Source organism: Electrona antarctica (genome assembly GCF_951216825.1).
Source record: "Electrona antarctica genome assembly, chromosome: 5".
NCBI classification, from domain to species: Eukaryota; Metazoa; Chordata; class Actinopteri; order Myctophiformes; family Myctophidae; genus Electrona; species Electrona antarctica.
This window is the reverse complement of record NC_136810.1, coordinates 38950299-38969913: the sequence shown is the minus strand read 5'-3', so window position 1 is coordinate 38969913 and position 19615 is coordinate 38950299. Positions and strand designations below refer to the sequence as shown.

General features: G+C 42.2%; 1 protein-coding gene across 1 annotated transcript; it reads left to right on the top strand.

Moving 5' to 3' along the window:
• The first annotated feature begins 985 nt into the window (after positions 1-985).
• Positions 986-17936, top strand: LOC306924135 (inosine-5'-monophosphate dehydrogenase 1b-like). Its single transcript, XM_079502500.1, has 18 exons — positions 986-1041; positions 2531-2629; positions 3283-3331; positions 7220-7321; positions 7540-7614; positions 7902-8108; positions 8570-8657; positions 9374-9573; positions 10630-10720; positions 12249-12344; positions 12468-12611; positions 13096-13240; positions 13650-13793; positions 14530-14613; positions 16099-16115; positions 16245-16526; positions 16747-16983; positions 17220-17936. Exons 2-16 carry the CDS (start codon positions 2532-2534, stop codon positions 16349-16351), a joined length of 1647 nt encoding a protein of 548 aa, XP_079358626.1. The 5' UTR covers positions 986-1041; position 2531; the 3' UTR covers positions 16352-16526; positions 16747-16983; positions 17220-17936.
• The last annotated feature ends 1679 nt before the right edge of the window (positions 17937-19615 follow it).

Below are 19615 nucleotides of genomic sequence, written 5' to 3'. Positions count from 1 at the left end.
AGACACAGAGTTAAGCTCAGCGGGGCACCGGGGAAAGAGAGTGACGAGTGGACTCAGCAACAACTGAGCAGAGCTGCTCTTCTGCAGGCCTCCACGGGGGAACTCGTCACTATCCCCGGCCCTAGCTGGGCCTACACTCTCACTGGCTATACTGGGGATCTCTCCAACGGTTGTAAAGGATAACTCTCTGGGCTGTGCCCTGCATGTATCGGAGCTCATCTGCAAGTCAACTGGAAACCTCCACCCCTCTTATTGTCCTCCTGGCCAGGGACCACAGCGAGACTCTGAGGTCTTTGTGTCCTTGGAGCAGGTGAAAGCATTGGGATCCTTAATTCTTCCAAGAAGACACACACAATTCCTTTTTTGAAGAATATATTTGAAGGACTGCATGCTGCAAATGTTTCTTTGAGAGGATTACTTTTTCTTTTTTTTTTGAGACGCCACGCAAGGATTTGAGTCTGCAAAATTTGAGCTTCCAATTTTGTATTTTGCATCCTACTTATTGCCCCCAAATTGCCCCCAAAACAGATGCATGCTGATTCATCAAGTGTATGTGTGTGTGTGTGTGTGTGTTGGGGCTAGAGCATCAGGTGTTCATGAGTAATTGTTATCAGAAAGCTATTGAGGTGGAAGCTGTTAACTGTGTGCATGCGTGCAGACTCAGTGCAGACACTAGTGTCTGCACTCTGAGTTGTCACTCTTTGTGAGTGCATGCAAGTGTGCTTTGTGTATGTCAGTGCTTAAAGAGTTTGTCTGTGAGCCGGCGGGGGCCGCAGAGGCCATATCCCTGGATTACTCACAAATGGAGGGTCATGGTGGGCATGACCGCTTTGGAGAAGGGGAGAGGGACAATTACCAGATAGACTACAGAAGGATTGTTGGGGACACGGAGCCTGCACGGCCACACCTCCCACCCAGAGAAGGGGAACATTCCCACCCCTATGGGCCCTACGCCCATGCCAACCCCCACGTACATGGGCATGAGACAGCGGCGCAGAGATACAGTGCCACACGCATCCAAGTTGGATATGAACCAGAGAGGTCAGACTTGAATACTGCAGACTGCATAATGGCTGTGAGGTCATAGTCATTCAGAATTACTTACACGGAATCACTTACTCAGAAACCATTAAGCCAAGCCTTTTGTAATTCATTAACTCACTTTCTAGTGACGTCGCTGGGCTTTTAAAAGCCCAGGTATCACCTACCTGCACACAGCCAAGGTGATGTAACCAAATCCTCTTAGCTGCTGTACAGTTTCCATTGACATGCAATGAGTTGTTTGTCTGTGAGAAAGACATGGGAGATAATGTAGTCATAAAAACACAACATAAATATTATATTCTCCAACAGCTGGAACAAAATAACAGCGTATAACAGCAAGCAACATACTGAACATTCAACAAGTGGATCATTCTCATTTCTCAAAGCAGTGACAGATGGATACAGGAACTAGCTTGTACATTTTATATTCAACAGTACCAGCCAATGTATCATTCTTTATGACTATAACCTTTTCTGCACTTTTATGGCCATAAAATCTCATTCAAAAGAGAATGTATGTAAAATACTGAAACTGTATAAAGTGTGCGAAGCATTACAATGTTTGTGCATGCGTTCCAAGTTGTCACAGGAGAATGAAAAGGAATAGGTATTCAATGCTGTGAGAATATAAGCCAAGCGTAATGCACAACTGCATGTTTACAGTATGTTTATGTTGCAGCATGGCTAACTCCATGTATGTATATGTTTGTATTATTAGTTTGTTTGAGTCTACGTTGTTATATGGCTGACTGTAATCTCTGCTGTCGGGAAGAAACCACCTACAGTTACTCCAACATTTCAGGAAATGAAAAATATAAAATGTATAATTGTCAATATTACTTGCATGAGAGGTGGTGGAGTTAGCTGCTTTAGCTTTGAGGTTCCAATGGAGTTAAGATATTTTGTCCTAAGCACTTTTAAATACTTTCCATTGGTTCAATAGTATTCTAAACCACACCCAGACGTAAAGGGTGTTCGTACTGAAAGAAAAATCTAAAACCTCAAAAATGTAGTTCAAGGTTCAAGGTCTTTATTAGTGTCCCAGAAGGGCAATTAGGTTTACAGCAAGAGTAGTGGTTTAAGACATACAAACAATGCAGGACAACTGGGCTGGGCGCATCTATAGTGCAAGTATAGAATCAAAGATAAAAATATAAAGTTAGGTGGTTTCCTCCCGAAAGCAACGATTATGTTTGTGTTGTAGTTTGTAGGCCTATGTCTAACTCACCCCACTACTGTATATGTCTGTGTTTGTGTTGCCTGAGTTGTGTGTGTTTGTATTGTAGTAGGCTATAGGCCTGAGTTGTGTGTGTTTATGTTGTTTATGTTTATGTTATCCCGACGGCCTTTACTGCATGTCACCCCTCCATCTCTCTCCCCATTTCCTGTCAGCCTGCTATCCCTCTACAAAGAAATAAAATAAGATAAAGGCGAAAGCGACAAGAAAAATATCTTAATAAAAAAAATGTTTGTCTTTGTGTTGCAGCATGGCAGACTACTTGATCAGTGGAGGAACGGGTTATGTTCCTGAGGATGGCCTGACGGCACAGCAACTCTTTTCTATCGGTGATGGACTCACATACAAGTAAGATACACAGAACAAGCAAACACACGCTTGGAGTATAATGCAATGAGCCTCTCGGTCTGCTGCTGCTAAGTGGTCGCGGTAGTTTATATCGGTAAAAATGCATCTGCTGTGGTTTAAAATGGAGGATTATTATTAGTAATACCACTTCATGTTCGAGAGCTTATGTAAGCATTAGACATTAAAAGCAAAGTGAACGAAGAGTGTGTGTGTGTGTGTGTGTGTGTGTGTGCGTGCCTGCGTGCGCGTGCCTGCGAGTAAGTGTATGTGTAGTTTTAATGGAGGATATATTTAGACGGTATCACTGTACTCTGTCAGAAGGTTGTTTCCTTGAACTGTATACCCACTGTAAAGACACACGCACATCAACATACAGTGTCATTCATATCAAACACATGGTAGTGTTACTACCAAAAGAAAATACCGTCCGGTAGCCAGTAATGCCATTTACCTTAGGTAGTATTGTTATTGGGCAAGTACTGACTCTTTAGGGGTGACCTATTTTTAATGTCATGTCATGTTTGTTTGTTTTTTGCCATGATTTTATTTCCAAATATTAGGCTACAATAAAAACCTTCTACTGCTATTGCTGCAGAAACTACCACTGCTATACTACTATTACTACTGTTAACTTTGTTCTCCTTCCTTTTCAGTGACTTCCTGATCCTACCTGGTTTCATTGACTTCACATCAGATGAGGTGGTGAGTATCTCTGTAACTGGCTGTAATATGGCTTGGCTATGTCATACTGTACAGTGTGTGTGTGTGTGTGTGTGTGTGTGTGTGTGTGTGTGTGTGTGTGTGTGTGTGTGTGTGTGTGTGTGTGTGTGTGTGTGTGTGTGTGTGTGTGTGTGTGTGTGCGTGCATGCGTGCGTGCGTGCGTTACCAATACAAGCTAGTTAATTCAGCATTCTTTTATTGACCGGTCAGGCCGGCATACCAGGCCTCAGGCCTACCATTGCGTGGCACATCTATGCACGGAATATCTATGTTCACAGTGAAAGGGGGTGTTGTTGAGAAGAACCACACGCCCACTCACTATGCATATTTCCTTTGGGAAACCCAGCCAATGTCAATTGTGCACAGGTTGGTCAACGGTTATAGGCAGAGAAACTAAGATCAATGTCCTGTTAAGGTACTGTCCAGTCTCTGCGAACATTGACAGTCACTGCAAGTGCTGCCACGTAAGGCTATATCAGCATACTCCAACCCAACATGAACTTTGTTCATAAGAATTTCACCTTGCACCTCCAAGATTGTCTAACTAGCCGAATAAAGTGAATAAAAGTGGTCCAGTGTGTGACCGACTGCAGTTGCATAAATGTCTGACTTGAGATGCCAGCAGTGTGAACTTATGTTCCTTTTGTGTGTTCTTAAAAGCTCTCGAGCTACTCTAGTCTTCCCAGCACAACGGGACCACATGGGTGGCAATACAATACAAACAGCTTTTCTGTGGCTGTGTTTACATCGGCATGGCACCTTGGCTGAGCTTTGCTGTGTCTTGAGCTTGTAAGCTCTTAAAGTCTCACTGTGCAGACAAACTGGCTCAAGTCTATCCCGCTCTAGTTAACCCCCAAAGTCAATGTCCTGACTCCTTCATGGAACACAATCTTGTCCTTCAATTTACCGCACTTCCTTTGTCTGTCAACTCATGAATTCTTTGCTCTGTCTCTTATTAGGCTGAAGTTTTTCTTTGTTTGCAACAGCTGTAGGCAATCAAGCTTGATTGTGTTCTTTCATTATTGTTTACCTCCTTGTAAACTCTGCTGGGATTGGAAATTAATTTGTTGCTGAGAACACAGGGTTCTTACAGGATAGACAGGTGTTAAAAACACTGCACGCACGCACGCACGCACACACGCACACACACACAAACACACGCCTGTGTCACCTCACACAGCAAGTGCATTAACAACAAGTCAGCACGTATAGCAGAGTGGCTCAGAGCCTCAGCCTGATGGCCTCAAAAGTCTAATATCTCCCCCGGTCCATAGGAATATCCCTTTGGTCTACTCTAGTGGTTGGATTTTCACGTGGGAGACCCGAATTCGAATCCCGGGCGTTACACAGGCTTCAAAGCTGTTCCATCATGACATAATAAATATATACATCTACTTAGCATCAAACAAAATGAGCAGCTCGCTAATGCCTCACGCGAAACGTCATACCATCCAACTCTGAAAAGGCGGAGAGTTAGATTGTTCCTGCGGTTTTGCTTTATTTGAAGGCCATCTGTGTGCTCTCCCAGGAAGGAGAGCACACAGATGGCCTTCTGTGTGCTCTCCCAGGAAGGAGAGCACACAGATGGAAGACTGTCAGCAGAGACAGCCGACAGGACGTCTGGCCGGGCGTCGGCATAGTCCGCTGGCAGTGCATCGGCGAGGGAAGCCGATGGGGATACAGGCGCGACATCGGTGATGGCGACGGCCGGGTAAACGTGTGGGACAGAGGTCGACGAGGACACAGACTGGACACGGGCGAAGACAGACGAGGACACAGACTGGACACAGGCGGGGACAGACGAGGACACAGACTGGACACAGACGGGGACAGACGAGGACACAGACTGGACACAGGCGGGGACAGACGAGGACACAGACTGGACACAGGTGGGGACAGACGAGGACACAGACTGGACACAGGCGGGGACAGACGAGGACACAGACTGGACACAGGCAGAGACAGACGAGGACACAGACTGGACACAGGCGGGGACAGACGAGGACACAGACTGGACACAGGCGGGGACAGACGAGGACACAGACTGGACACAGGCGGGGACAGACGAGGACACAGACAGGACACGAGCGGGGACAGATGATGAGGATACGGACGGGTCACAGACAGGGACAGACAACGAGGACACAGACGGGTCACAGATGCGGACAGGCAGGGTGTTGGCGGGACCAACCAACACAATCTCAGGCAAGACTGGAGGCACCGTAGCGCTGGGCAGCAGTGGAGCCTTTTGAACACTGGGCAGTGACACACACTGGGCACTGGGTAGCAAGGACTCCAAGGCGCAGGGCAGTGAAGAATCCAGGACGCTGGGCAACAGGGAGTGTTGGCGGTGTCGGGAACCATGACGCTCACGCCCCCTTCTGGAGGTCCCATGGATTCCCCTGAACACGACCAAACGAGACCCTTCAAATGGGTGTTGGGCTGGAGTCATTACAGACAGGATCAAGGAACTTCACAGAGCAGGCAGGTGTAGGGACGGCCATCGAGGTGCAAGGCTGCTGGGCAGCTCGGGGTCGGGGGTGCTAGGCAGCACGGTCTCGGCAGCGCCGTTGCTACGTATACGCGCAATACGCACTACGAGTAGGGCAACACGCCGAGGGGGGCAACAAAATGTGCCAAAAAGTGCCAAGCCGACCCTCATAATAACAAATTAACGTAATAACGAGCGGCCGTGTGTGCGTCCTCGCAGAAAATAGCCGATCTGAATGAGGAAATGCAGCGCTCTCATCGAGAGGGGGGGCAGCACAAATATCTTACGAGTAGGGCAACCAAATGGTCAGACATCCCTGGGTCTCGGGCTCGGTGGCGCAGGGCAGCTCGGGGTCGGTGGCGCTGGGCAGCATGGGCTCTGAGTCGGTGATATATCAACCCTCGCAGTTATGAAGGTGGTACAGGGCAACTAGTAGCTCAAGCAGAAGGAGTATGTGTTGAACTGTCGATTCAGAGTAGTGTCGAAGGAGAGCTCTTGTGCTGGAGGTCGAGTCCACAATTTTGAAACCCATTTTTTCACCCAGTGACAATTATCTGATGTAATCAGGGGCGCTAAACTTCCCCTGCCAACCTGGGGAGAGCAACAGACTAACCTCATGCTTCCTTCTATGCATGAGGAGTCCAAGCCACTTCTGTTCACCTGGAAGGGGTGAATTTCCCCGGTTGGACGTAGCGCGTGGAAGGAACACGTTATTACAACCAGTTTCTTTCCCCTCCATCAGGCGCCCCGGCTGGCCAGGGGAAGGCAATTTAGAGACCAGGATTACTCCATGTTTTTGTGAGGGTACATACCCAAGGGGACACGGGGAGAACATGCAAATTGGAGGTCGAGTCTTGAAAAAGGTCTTGGAGACAGTCGAATCCTGAAGACCGGATATAGATTCTGGGGAGCGTGAATTGAATCTGGCTTCCCTCTGAGAATGTGTTCTTTACCCCGTTGGCTAAGGTGCTTGTGTCATCTTGGTGATGTCACGATAAGTCCGTTAAATGGAGTCCCGAAGTCAGACATTGCCCGAAATTCCGAATACCTACCTGTCAAACAAACTAGATGATGTGAAAGCCTTCGTAACACTATGACTATAGCATATTAATGTATGGGACATGTGTTATATGTGTTGCCACTGTTTACTTTGAAAAAATATTCCACTTCTGTTTGTGACCACCACATAGTAACAGTAAATCTTATTTAGGCTACTCTATTATGTAAACCAAACGGTTTTGGTTTGGTTTGTTAATGAGTTGCTTTATGAATTTTTTCCAAATGTAAATATGACTTAACTTTACTTCACTTTTATTTTAAGTTGATTCAAAAAAAGAGAATCATACAGTGATGCCAATGTTTTTGTTTGTCCCACTAAGGATCTAACGTCTGCGTTGACACGGAAGATAAGCCTGAAGACCCCTCTCATCTCCTCTCCTATGGACACTGTCACAGAGTCATCCATGGCCATTGCCATGGCAGTGAGTAACAGATATTTTATATGTGATCCCTAAAAAAATGAGGCTGCATCAATCAATTCATCAATTACTTACTAGGCCTACAATACTTTGCGTAGCCACCTTTTCCCAGTGGTGTAGTGGAGGATATAAAGATTTAACTTGTCCTGTCTTAGTTATGGAAGTGACCGTATCAACCGTATCATATGACCCCTCAGTCGGTGGGTTTCTGTGTATTTCAGCTGATGGGTGGGATCGGAATCATACACCATAACTGCACTGCTGAATTCCAGGCCAATGAGGTGCGCAAGGTGAAGGTAAGAGCTGAGGCACATAAGAGTAATACTGTGGAAGCACTGGACAATAATTAAGTGCTTGCTATTATGCCACATAGGCAATTCAATTATTTCTGTATAAACTTGAGTGTCTACGGTCTCAAAGAGCACTTACGGGTGGCTGCAATTCGAAACTGGTCCCTGTAAACAAGTTAAAGTCCCCCCCCCTTTTTTTTTTGAGGGGCGCTAAGTAACTCCTCCCTTCTATGAAAAATTTGTGTGTCCACTCAATATTTTAACTATGCCATATTTTGTGATTTCATTGGCAGAAATTCGAGCAGGGCTTCATCACAGACCCCGTGGTGATGAGCCCCCACCACACGGTGAAGGATGTGCTGGAGGCCAAGCTGCGTCATGGTTTCTCAGGGATCCCCATCACAGAGACGGGCAAGATGGGCAGCAAGCTGGTGGGCATCGTCACCTCCAGGGACATTGACTTCCTGTCTGAGAAGGACCACGACAGACCCCTGGAGGAGGTAGGCTATTTGTGTTATATTTGTGTGTGTTTGTAATTGATTGATTTTTTTATTTAGACCTGAGGACACATTTGTGTCACCTTATAGATTTTAACCACTTTAACCATTATTTTAAACTTTAGCTGAAAAATAGCAGATCTACAAGCTCATAGTGCGGCACTCGAGTGCCGTGCTATGAGCTTGTAGATCTGCTATTATTGTAAAATCTTGAAAATGTGTGCAAATCTTTGAATATGTATTCTTCCACAGCGAACGTTTTTAACTCAAATATGGAACAGCATATTTTCAGATGGGGATCCGCGGCCAATTACATATAATTTTGACATAAAATAGTTTGAGAACCACTGACTGTTTTTCAGAAAACTGTCATGATTTAGATTAGAATCTGGTCTCAGGTCTCAATGTGTTAAACATAAAGACACCGAACATTTGAATGGATTTCATTTCTGTTTGTATACCAGGCAATGACAAAGAGGGAAGATTTAGTTGTCGCACCAGCTGGTGTCACGCTGAAAGAGGCCAATGACCTGCTCCAACGCAGCAAAAAAGGTACTGTGAAGAGAGCTGTTTTTGTCTCATTGTGCAGCAGGACAGAGAGAGAGGCAGTGCTAAAGGACATATTTCTCACCTCACATTTTTTTAAATACATATTTTAATGTAGCCTACTGCTTAAGTTTAAAACTAGCAATAATGCACCGTTCGGCCATCATCTTGACTTGACTTAGATTATTTTTTTTTTAATGGCAGCCCAAGTTAACCTGACTCCGCCAGACCCAGTGTACTCTCTGCTGCCCCATCTGGCAGAGTCAGGTTAAGCCCAAGTGTCTCCCTAATGAAAATCGTGTGAATCACCCTGGTGAATTAAATCACTATTCATAGGAATACAACTTGCTGATGTAACCATGCAGTATACAGTAGCTACACACATAATCCTGTGTACCTTTCGTTCAGTTGATTTTCCAAAATGAAATTGAACAAACTAGACCGGTGGCCGGCTGTAACGATGGAAGTTGGAGATCAAATAGAAATGGGAAAAAACAATATTTGCGACTTTCTTTAGGCATTGGTCAGTTTTTGAAATATGAAATGATGTGAGACAATGTTTAATTTCTTTGTAATATGACCCACACTGAGAACACTAGAAGGTTGACAGTATTTTGTCCACTCTATGCCATTAGTTTAACTGTCACACGTCTGCTCTTGGACTGAGACATCACCTCACTTCTCATTCACATCTACACTCTTCCCTACTGTCTTTCTTTCAGGCAAGTTGCCCATAGTGAACGGCAGTGATGAGCTCGTGGCCATCATTGCTAGGACTGACCTGAAGAAGAACAGAGACTACCCGCTGGCCTCCAAGGACTCCAGGAAGCAGCTGTTATGTGGGGCGGCCATCGGCACCAGGGACGACGACAAGCACAGGTTGGACCACCTGGTGCAGGCTGGGGTGGATTTGGTGGTCCTGGTGAGTGTTCTCTGGTGGTCTGCTGAAATGTTGTTTCATCATCATTATTAGGTTGTCATAATGATTAGAATTGTAATAAGGCATGCCTAATCATGGTTTGTTGGGTAAGATGCTTGTCTCTATTAAACAACACATGTACTAGTAGTGAATTGTTCCAGAAACTTTCACCTATCTCACCCATTCAAGCCAAACATGACATAAAATGAACTGCCCTGCAATCTCTGAACATCAAAAGTAAACATAAATAACATAATAATAAAAAATCACACCCGTGTGAAGTGAGGGCCACGCAGCCCACGCTCTAATCATCGTACATCATCGTACATCATCTTCAAGAATGGTGGTCCCTTATTGACCAAGGGTGGCCACCGACATACAATTGCCGATTTGCTCAGACACATATGATGTAAATTCTCCATTCATTGTCAATGGCATTTAATGTTTGTGTTCAGACAGAATCTACACTACACTCAAATGAGTGGTGTACTGTAAACCACTCCTACAACTGGCTTTGTTAGTGCAGAAAAAATGAGCATGGTTGCTATGTTCACCCTGTTCACCCGGGTGTGATTTCTACAACTGGCTTTGTTAGTGCAGAAAAAATGAGCATGGTTGCTATGTTCACCCTGTTCACCCGGGTGTGATTTAATTACGTCAGACATGATTTCATTACGTCAGACAGGCTATATTACACCACTCAGTTCACACGGTGTAAACCTCTCCTACAACTGGCTTTGTTAGTGCAGAAAAAATGAGCATGGTTGCTATGTTCACCCGGGTGTGATTTCTACAACTGGCTTTGTTAGTGCAGAAAAAATGAGCATGGTTGCTATGTTCACCCTGTTCACCCGGGTGTGATTTCATTACGTCAGACATGATTTCATTACGTCAGACAGGCTATATTACACCACTCAGTTCACACGGGTGTGATTTTTGTAATATTCGCCAGCTAGTGCACTAGTAGTGAACATTTTAGATTTTAGTTAACCATTTATTAATGACTATTTGTTGTTGGTGTCTTGGTCAATCTCTCTCACTTGGATGCTTGCATCACAGGACTCTTCTCAAGGGAACTCTGTGTATCAAATAAGCATGATCAACTACATAAAACAGAAATATCCTGAACTTCAGGTCGTGGGTGGAAACGGTAAGCTCCCCCCTAGCTCATCTCTCTCTCTCTCTCTCTCTCTCTCTCTCTCTCTCTCTCTCTCTCTATATATATATATATATATATATATAGGTCAGTGACGTGACACCCCTAAAAAAGTGTTTTTTAAAAACCTTTAAATAACAGGAATACAAATTATTTACTTTTGTTCTACTCACTCTCATCTTTATGGAAACATATTTTGTTTTTAGATATTTTATTGGAATCAGAATTTATTCAGCATTTTGTTGTACTTGTGCCTAAAATCATCATATGGTGTGACATGACAATAATTGTTTATAAAATGAAAATGGAGTACACCTTTCTTAAGTTACTCACTTTATCAAAGTCCTTTATCATAACTAACCTGTAATCCACTATAGTTTTGTGAAAATGTATTAAATCTGTATATTATTTTCGTAATCAACACTCAATGTGAGGCCCATGTTGTCGGTCTTTCGACATATTTTGTATTTATTGTGACAAAACTTTCTCTAAAATTACAAATATTTGTGACTCTTCCTGATACTATTTGCTATGTAATCCATGAACATTAATGGTTTCATCATTAATAAAGGTATGATTTTTTCACTATTTGGAACGTCACACCAAATGATTTAGTGTCACACCGTATGATCATATCTTCATTTTTCAAAGCACTTAACATAACCTAGAGGCTACTAGCTACACATTAGCATGCTAACAACATGCTAGCTATAACAAAGCAACATAGATTTACATGTAATTATGACCAAAGAATCTAATAACTTTAGCTTTTTTAATGAAAAAGGTGTCACACCCACAGACACTCGGATGAGTCGCATTGGTCAGCGTTCCAACAAGATCGTATTTCATGGAAATGTTAAAATGATAATTCACCACAGACACCTGTCATGCTATTGTAATGCAAGTGCTGAGCAGCCTTACTGAAGAAGGACCTCTCTATCCCAATGGGTGTCCAAACAATTGCCTGTTGAAATTTCCCAAAATGGTGTCACACAATATGATTTTGGTTTGGGGGACAAAATCTTTTTGATCAGAAATGACTGAAAACATTATGCTTGGACTTTGAAAAGATTAGGCTCACAAATAGACATCTATATTATATTTATGGAATTTTTAAAATAATTTTAGCATTTTTCCCCCTTAGTTTTATTCAAGTTCCTACTTTGAGAAACAGGGCCAGGACAGTCGCACCATATGAGTTTTGCTAGGTTTGGTTGAAAATTCTGAAGAAATGAGGAATGAAATGTTTTAATCTTGAGTATGTTCACATGAAGCATAATGTCCTGCACAATATTCAGAAGGTTTTTGACAAATATATTTTTTATTTATACGCGTTTGACACTGAGGACAGCAAAGGACAGCATGTCACGTCAGTATATATATATATATATATATATATATATATATAGAGAGAGAGATCTTTGCATCTCTGCATTTGTCTTGTAAAAGTAAAAGCCCTTTCAGGTTATCATTCTCTGGGTAGCCCATCTTCTACTGATTGTTTGTCTTTGGCTCCTTCTAGTGGTGACAGCTGCTCAGGCTAAGAACCTGATAGATGCTGGTGTGGATGCCCTGAGGGTGGGCATGGGTTGTGGCTCCATCTGCATCACCCAAGAAGGTAGGGTCAGCAAGAAGAAGCAAGACGTGGCTGGAACCCACTATCTGTGGATTTTTCATGTATCATTGTATTTTGTATGTGTGTGTGTGTGCCCAACACCAACACACTGCATTATTTTCTCAGTTATGGCATGTGGTCGACCCCAGGGTACGTCAGTGTATAAAGTAGCAGAGTACGCCCGCCGTTTTGGAGTGCCCGTCATCGCTGATGGCGGCATTCAGACTGTCGGACATGTAGTTAAGGCTTTGGCCCTTGGAGCCTCCACAGGTATGGGAATGTCTACTTTGACTAAGATTGTGTGTACATCTTTTGTACCTGTATTTACTGTAGGCCTGGTGCTGGACATCAAGGCAAGAATCAAGGAGAAGAAGGTAAAACAAAATGTATTTTATTTAAAGACGCAACATTTCATCCTATATACTATATACGTCTTCATCGACCTTTAAGGTCAAAATGTTGTGCCATTAAATAAAATAGGCTACGTTTTGGGAGTTTTAAACCAGTCTTCTCCTTTTAGCCTACTTTGACTAAGATGATATAAGATTAGCTATACAATTCAAATTAATAGATTTTTTCTATTATGGCCTATGTGGCGAAGTGTGCAGCAATCAGCAGTAGTTAATGTATGTATCTTGCAAGTTGTAAGACACATAACATCATTAAACATACATTTCTTAGTGCTGTGTCATGTCATGTCACATGATCTTTCAGATTGTTTCTGACAATCGTTGATGTTGACTACTGTCCTTAGTGATGATGGGGTCGTTGCTCGCAGCAACCACTGAAGCTCCAGGGGAATATTTCTTTTCGGATGGTGTGCGTCTGAAGAAGTACCGCGGAATGGGCTCTCTGGACGCCATGGAGAAAAACAGCAACAGTCAGAAACGCTACTTCAGGTAGAGACGCTCAGAGCATGTTCTCCCCATGTCCCCTTGACTCCCCTATAGGGTAGGTACCCTCACAAAAAACATGCAGTATTGGTCTCTATACTGCCTCCCCCTGGCCAGTCGGGGCACCTGATGGACGGGCATCAGGTCCAACGGGCAAAAAATAGGCCATCATTCTACTAAGTGTACCATCACTAATTATCCCCTTGTGTGTGTGTGTGTGTGTGTGTGTGTGTGTGTGTGTGTGTGTGTGTGTGTGTGTGTGTGTGTGTGTGTGTGTGTGTGTGTGTGTGTGTGTGTGTGTGTGTGTGTGTGTGTGTGTGTGTGTGTGTGTGTGTGTGTGTGTGTGTGTGTGTGTGTGTGTGTGTGTGTGTGTGTGTGTGTGTGTGTGTGTGTGTGTGTGTGTGTGTGTGTCCAGTGAGGGGGATGGGTTGAAGGTGGCCCAGGGAGTGTCAGGATCAGTACAGGACAAAGGCTCCATTTGTAAATTTGTTCCCTACCTCATTGCTGGTATCCAACATGGCTGTCAAGATATCGGGGCCAAGAGCCTATCCATACTGCGGTAAGTGTGTGGTGTATGAGTGTTGCGTGACATTGGAAATATAAGCTGTGTAGGTTAAGTATATTAAAATGGCAAAAATATATATAATTCGTTGCTGTCGGGAGGAAACCACCTAACTCCATTTTTGAGGTTTTCTATTTCTTTTGCATGAATCAGTGCTATTGAACACCCTTTACGTCTTTGTGTTGGTTTCTTCCCGACAGCAGAGATATTCACTTTAGCTCTATCATCGACATCGTTAAAGGACCACTTAGGGAATCCAAGTTAATTGAAACGGCAGGCTTTTTATTTCTGAAATGTTGCAATGCCAAAATGGAAGCCATCGTTCTCACGATAATACAAATCTATGTATGTGTATGTGTATGTGTATGTGTATGTGTATGTGTATGTGTATGTGTATGTGTATGTGTATATGTGTGTATGTGTATGTGTATGTGTATGTGTATGTGTATGTGTATGTGTATATATATATATATATATATATATATATATATATATATATAAGCTTGTTTTAAAAAGAAGTCTGCCTAACGAAGATGTCACTGCCCCAGCCCTCCTATGAGACACAGACTGAGTAGAAACAAAGGGTGGTATTTTATCATGAACATTAGTGAGGACCAATTATATGAAGATCAGTTGAAAAGTGGTGAAGTGGTCCATTAAGAAGATAATGGAAAAAATGGTGTGCCTTGTATGATCTTCAACTTGACATGTGTGTCTTAATTGTCCCATGCAGATCCATGATGTACTCTGGAGAGCTGAAGTTTGAGAAGAGAACCATGTCTGCACAGGTTGAGGGCGGTGTCCACGGCCTCCACTCGTAAGTCTGACCTTTGTTGTCCCCTGACGACCTTCTCTCCCCAATACAGGATTCCTCTCCTCTGCTTCTGTTTTCTGCAATGACACCTTTTTGCTGTTCAACATTAACGGAAGTGTTTTAAAGTCATTCTGTGTAAGTTGTAACATCCAATTTAGTTTAGTAGTCTGTTTTAGTGGCACGCCTTGTAGCTCCGCAGTCATCATTACAGCCTTTGTCTATAATACGGAATTACTACAAGTGATGGTTCAATAAGTCTCTCCAGCTCTTTAGTAATTAACTGCATGTTAAGGTCCATTTTATTTCAAAGTGAAATTGGAAGTGATGACACAAATAAATGAGCAGACACAATTGGAACTGGAACACAATGAATTTGAAGCTGATACATTTGTACGATTGGCTGAAATTCGCAACTCACCTGAACATGTATTGTTGAGGGCCTCCTATGTTCAGCTTTGAGGGTGTGTGTAACTGTAAACACAAACATCGTCCTAACACAAACATTATATGCCATTGATAATGAATATTACGTACACACAAACATTGTCCTAACACAAACATTATATGCCATTGATAATGAATATTACGTACACACAAACATTGAAGACAATAATGAGGGCGCAAATTGTGATTGGCCGGAATGAGATTATGTATGATGATGTATGATGATAAGAGCACCCCTCGTTTTACACAGGTGTGATTGTTTTTGTTTATTAAAGAGCTGGAGAGAACCCTGTTATTGAACAAACACTAGCCTATAGCAATGATTACTATCAGAATATAGAGCTTTAACTTTTAGACAAAAAATGTTTTGGTAAAACTTCTTGTTTAATCAAGAAATATCACTTACAGTCTTACACTATAGCTTTGAGCGAGTAGAAAAAGTCGTAGCTGCATTTGTTCACTTGACTAGAGGTAAGTTTTTTCTTCTTTTCTTGTTGCAGTTTTCAACACATAAACCCTTGTGGAGGTTGTTTGACACCCTACACATCCTTTTTTTCTGCTCATTGTGCAAAGCAATACATTGCGCGAAGCAATACATTTTTCACATGTACGTTCCAAATGTAAAATAAATTGGCCAAAACGAAAAGAAAATCTATCCTGGGCATTTTTTTATTTTGAAATGTGCAGTATATTTTGTGGTATGGGGTCCTGTATGTGGTATATTGGTGTTGTCGTACCTTCTAATTACATTGCGTATTGTGGTGTGGTGGTGGGTTTTGTGGTCCATTGCAGTCTGTCAGTATCTGTGTTGTACCCCTAACACAGATACTCAACGTGTTACGACATGGTGTGAGCTTATCTGCTGCTTTCAAAACAAACCTAGGAATAAAAAGTGAAGTCATATATCCTGTTAGATCTTTCTCTGTGGTTTCTGTGTCATAACCATTTCCTTTCCCATTGTCGAATGAAGTGAAATATTTCTGAATTTAGCAAACTGTCAAACTGTGTTCTCTCTTCTTTCTCTTGCTCATGCTCTCATGTTAGATATTCTTTTGTGCCATGTAAGTACATCCATCCATCCCGTGTGCACAATTCCACCCTCTTCAATCCCCATCCAACATTGTATAACAGTATTCAGCGAAACCTAATTGACCGGTTGTGGTGGCGGTTGTCTTGTTTTCCGACTGCAGTTACGAGAAACGACTTTACTGAGGGAGGAGGGAAAGGAGGCACCTCTCGATCGGCACCCGACGTCCCCATGCCTGCAGCTACGAGACGGCACAATGGATACATGTGATGAAACTAAAAAAATTGTTATGGTGATACACTCTCTGACCCCCTTCCTCTTTCTCTCTCTTATCCGATTCGGCACCGACACGCAACGTTGCATGCAACACTATTCTGTTGATTGACTGTTGTGAACAGGTTAATTGAAGAGAATTGTATTGATGCATGCCACGTCACAGACGACTGTCGTCTCGCTTTCTCCTTCCATGCAAGGAGTAATAGTGGTGATGTAAACTGGTGGGGTGCGATACAATAAGGCGAGACGAGATGGCAGTCTCTGAAACGAATCTACTGATCCCTTCCAAGGTTACACATTAAGGTAAGCTTATTGCTGATCTCAAGAGAGACATGTACTAAGAGGAGCTGAAGTTAGACTTTTGAAGCTCCGAAGTGACACAATGAGAGAGTTTGCAGGTTCTTTCTTTAGGAACACTCCTGGCTGTGTTTTACAATATTTACAATATTTCATTCATTCAGGATGAATTCATTCCAAACAGAGATTCATACCCAACTGTTTACCCAAGCGTTCGGAAATAAAGTGTTTACATGGTAAATATATCCTGATTCAAAACGTATAGACCGCCCTCCAAACCCAAATTTAAACACTGTGGAATTGCATCTGGCTGTTGGTTGATAGGTTGGGTGCTATGTGCGGTTCACATGTAAGAGACTGTGGGCTCCATTTTCGTCACCGCTAAACCCCTTATACCTAAACTTCTTTGCCTTTTTTACTATTTTGAAAAACATTTTTGAATAGTTCAACTAGCCAATCTACATTGACACGTTGTGAGCTTGTAGACTGGCCATTTTAACTATTCAAAAATGTTTAGCAAAATAGTAAAAAAAAAGGCAAAGAAGTTTAGGTATAAGGGGTTTAGCGGTCACGAAAATGGAGCCCTGTTTCTCCTCTCCTCGGTTTTTCCATAATATAATTTGTGGAAAGATATAGCCAAGTAATTAGCTGATTATATATAGCTCATTAAATGGAGGAAATATTTATTTAAAAAAAATTACAGAGGCAAGATAAAAGATAAATGGACTCTTGTAGCTTGGCTGCTTGCCATGTACCCATGCATGGTCACATGATTGCAGTAGGCATCATATCGCAGGCAGCTTGTGTTTAAGGCTCCTCAACAGTAGTATTTCATTGAATCAAATTACAGTGAGTAGGCATATGCTAGCTCTGGTCCATAGCTCTAATGCAAAGGCATTAGAGCTATGGACCAGAGCTAGGCCTATGCAGGCTATTCAAGGTCACTTGGACAGGATACATGGCTATAATGTGGGTTTAAAACCAGACCTTTGTCTAGGTCACAACTCACAAGTGACTGTATGTTATCACTGACATCTTTTTTTGCAGCCAGGGTTTTGACCGTATAGTCTTGTGTAGCCAAGTGAGTGGAGAACTACAAAAAAGGGCAACTAGGCTCTAGTTCTATACTTTAACATTGTATGTTATATCATGATCAGGGCACAACATTCCACAAAGATACTATACTGCCCTACAAAGCCAAATTGCAGTTGGCTTTGTACGTTTTTGGACACACCGAAAACCCCCAGAGGTCAAATTAGCTGTCATGATTTTGGGAGGATAAACAATTACCCCAAGAACTTAATTACAATTAGTGTAATATCACTTATAGTTACTGCACTTTTGCTTTGTATAGGCAGTATAGGCTACTTTGTATTGTGTTTTTACAATGTGATATGAATTAGAAATTAATATCAATGATTGAAATATGGTTAAAATATAAAATATAATTATGATCACTCTGACTAGGGTATCTCACATTTTTGACGGTCTATTAATTGACAACCACAGATTTTGCTTTGTGGATTAAAAAAAGGATAGAGACCCCTGTCTTTTTAAAAGTATGCTTTGAGTTTACCATTGTTAAACAATGATTTAGCTTGCATGTCACTCTGTATTGTAATTTCAACTGTATTACTTTATATGACGAGTTATGTGTAATTTGTGTATGCGCTACACTATTAGCAATACAGAAGTGACTAAAACTAAGCATTAGCCTTAATTTCACTTTGGCACGTGTAACCAGAGGGCCTTATAACTGAAGAGAGGAAGTACATTCACATTCTGAATAGAATGTTTTCTGGATATCAGAATGTGACTTGTTTTCAGGAGTGTTACTTGTTTTTTTGGGGTGACAAGAAGTTAGACGCTTTATAATTCGTCACATTTAGCTTGTTCCAGTATCTATTGCACAGAAACATATATTTTGACTAATTTGTTTGTTTGATTTTTGAATGTACAGTTGCACAATCTCTCCAGTTTGTCAAGATGGAAAGAACAATAATGGTTCTAACCTGCACACTCCCTCCTTGTAAATCTTAATGTTGCAGATTCACATGTAATTACCTTTAATATGGCCATAGACTGCACATGCTAACTGTACATACTAACTACTGCATAGTATATTGATATATGATTATTTTTGTATAGGCACATTTTTTGAGGAGTAGACCGTTTTCAGAGCAGCCATTTGTGACATTTAAACACAGCTGAAGGTTGTGTGTGTGTGTGTGTGTGTGGGTGCATGTGCGTGTGTGTGCGTACGTGTGTGTGTGTGTGTGTGTGTGTGTGTGTGTGTGTGTGTGTGTGTGTGTGTGTGTGTGTGTTTCATTTAGGTGTTTGTTTCTGTGTACTAGACAGTATAAAGTTAACTTTACGCAGCTGGCACAGTACTTGAAAATGAAAACACTGCCACCACAATTACCTGCAGTGGTGTCTACTTCAAAATGGCTGTTGTGAAAAGTGTCTATGTTCTATGTTCAGTCAATGGAATCAAGTTGCACCCATAGTCATTTACAATTACAATTTAGGTATTGAGAAAATATGCTCTGAATCCTTTTAGCACACTAGTGGTTCCTTGTGGGTCCCCAAAGTACCACTGATTTAGCTTATTCAGTACTTTCTTTTTATTTATTTATTTTGTATTTTATTTATTACACAAGTTGTTTCCTGGGACGTTATAACAATATGCACATGTATACCTATGTTTGATCAACACTATCTACAGAGGTCATTCAACATGATTTCATTCATTTGTAGAACATGTACAGTTGGAGGCCATCGATATTGTCCTTTTCTTTTTGCTGAGGTTTGAGTGATCTGCGCAAAAGGACAGTTAACCCATTTTGGGCGGGAACCCCTTTTGGTGTTTTAAACATTGTTATAATTTAGCTATTGAAAAATAGCAGATCTACAAGCTCGTAGCGCGCCACTCGGTGGCGCGCTATGAGCTTGTAGGTCTGC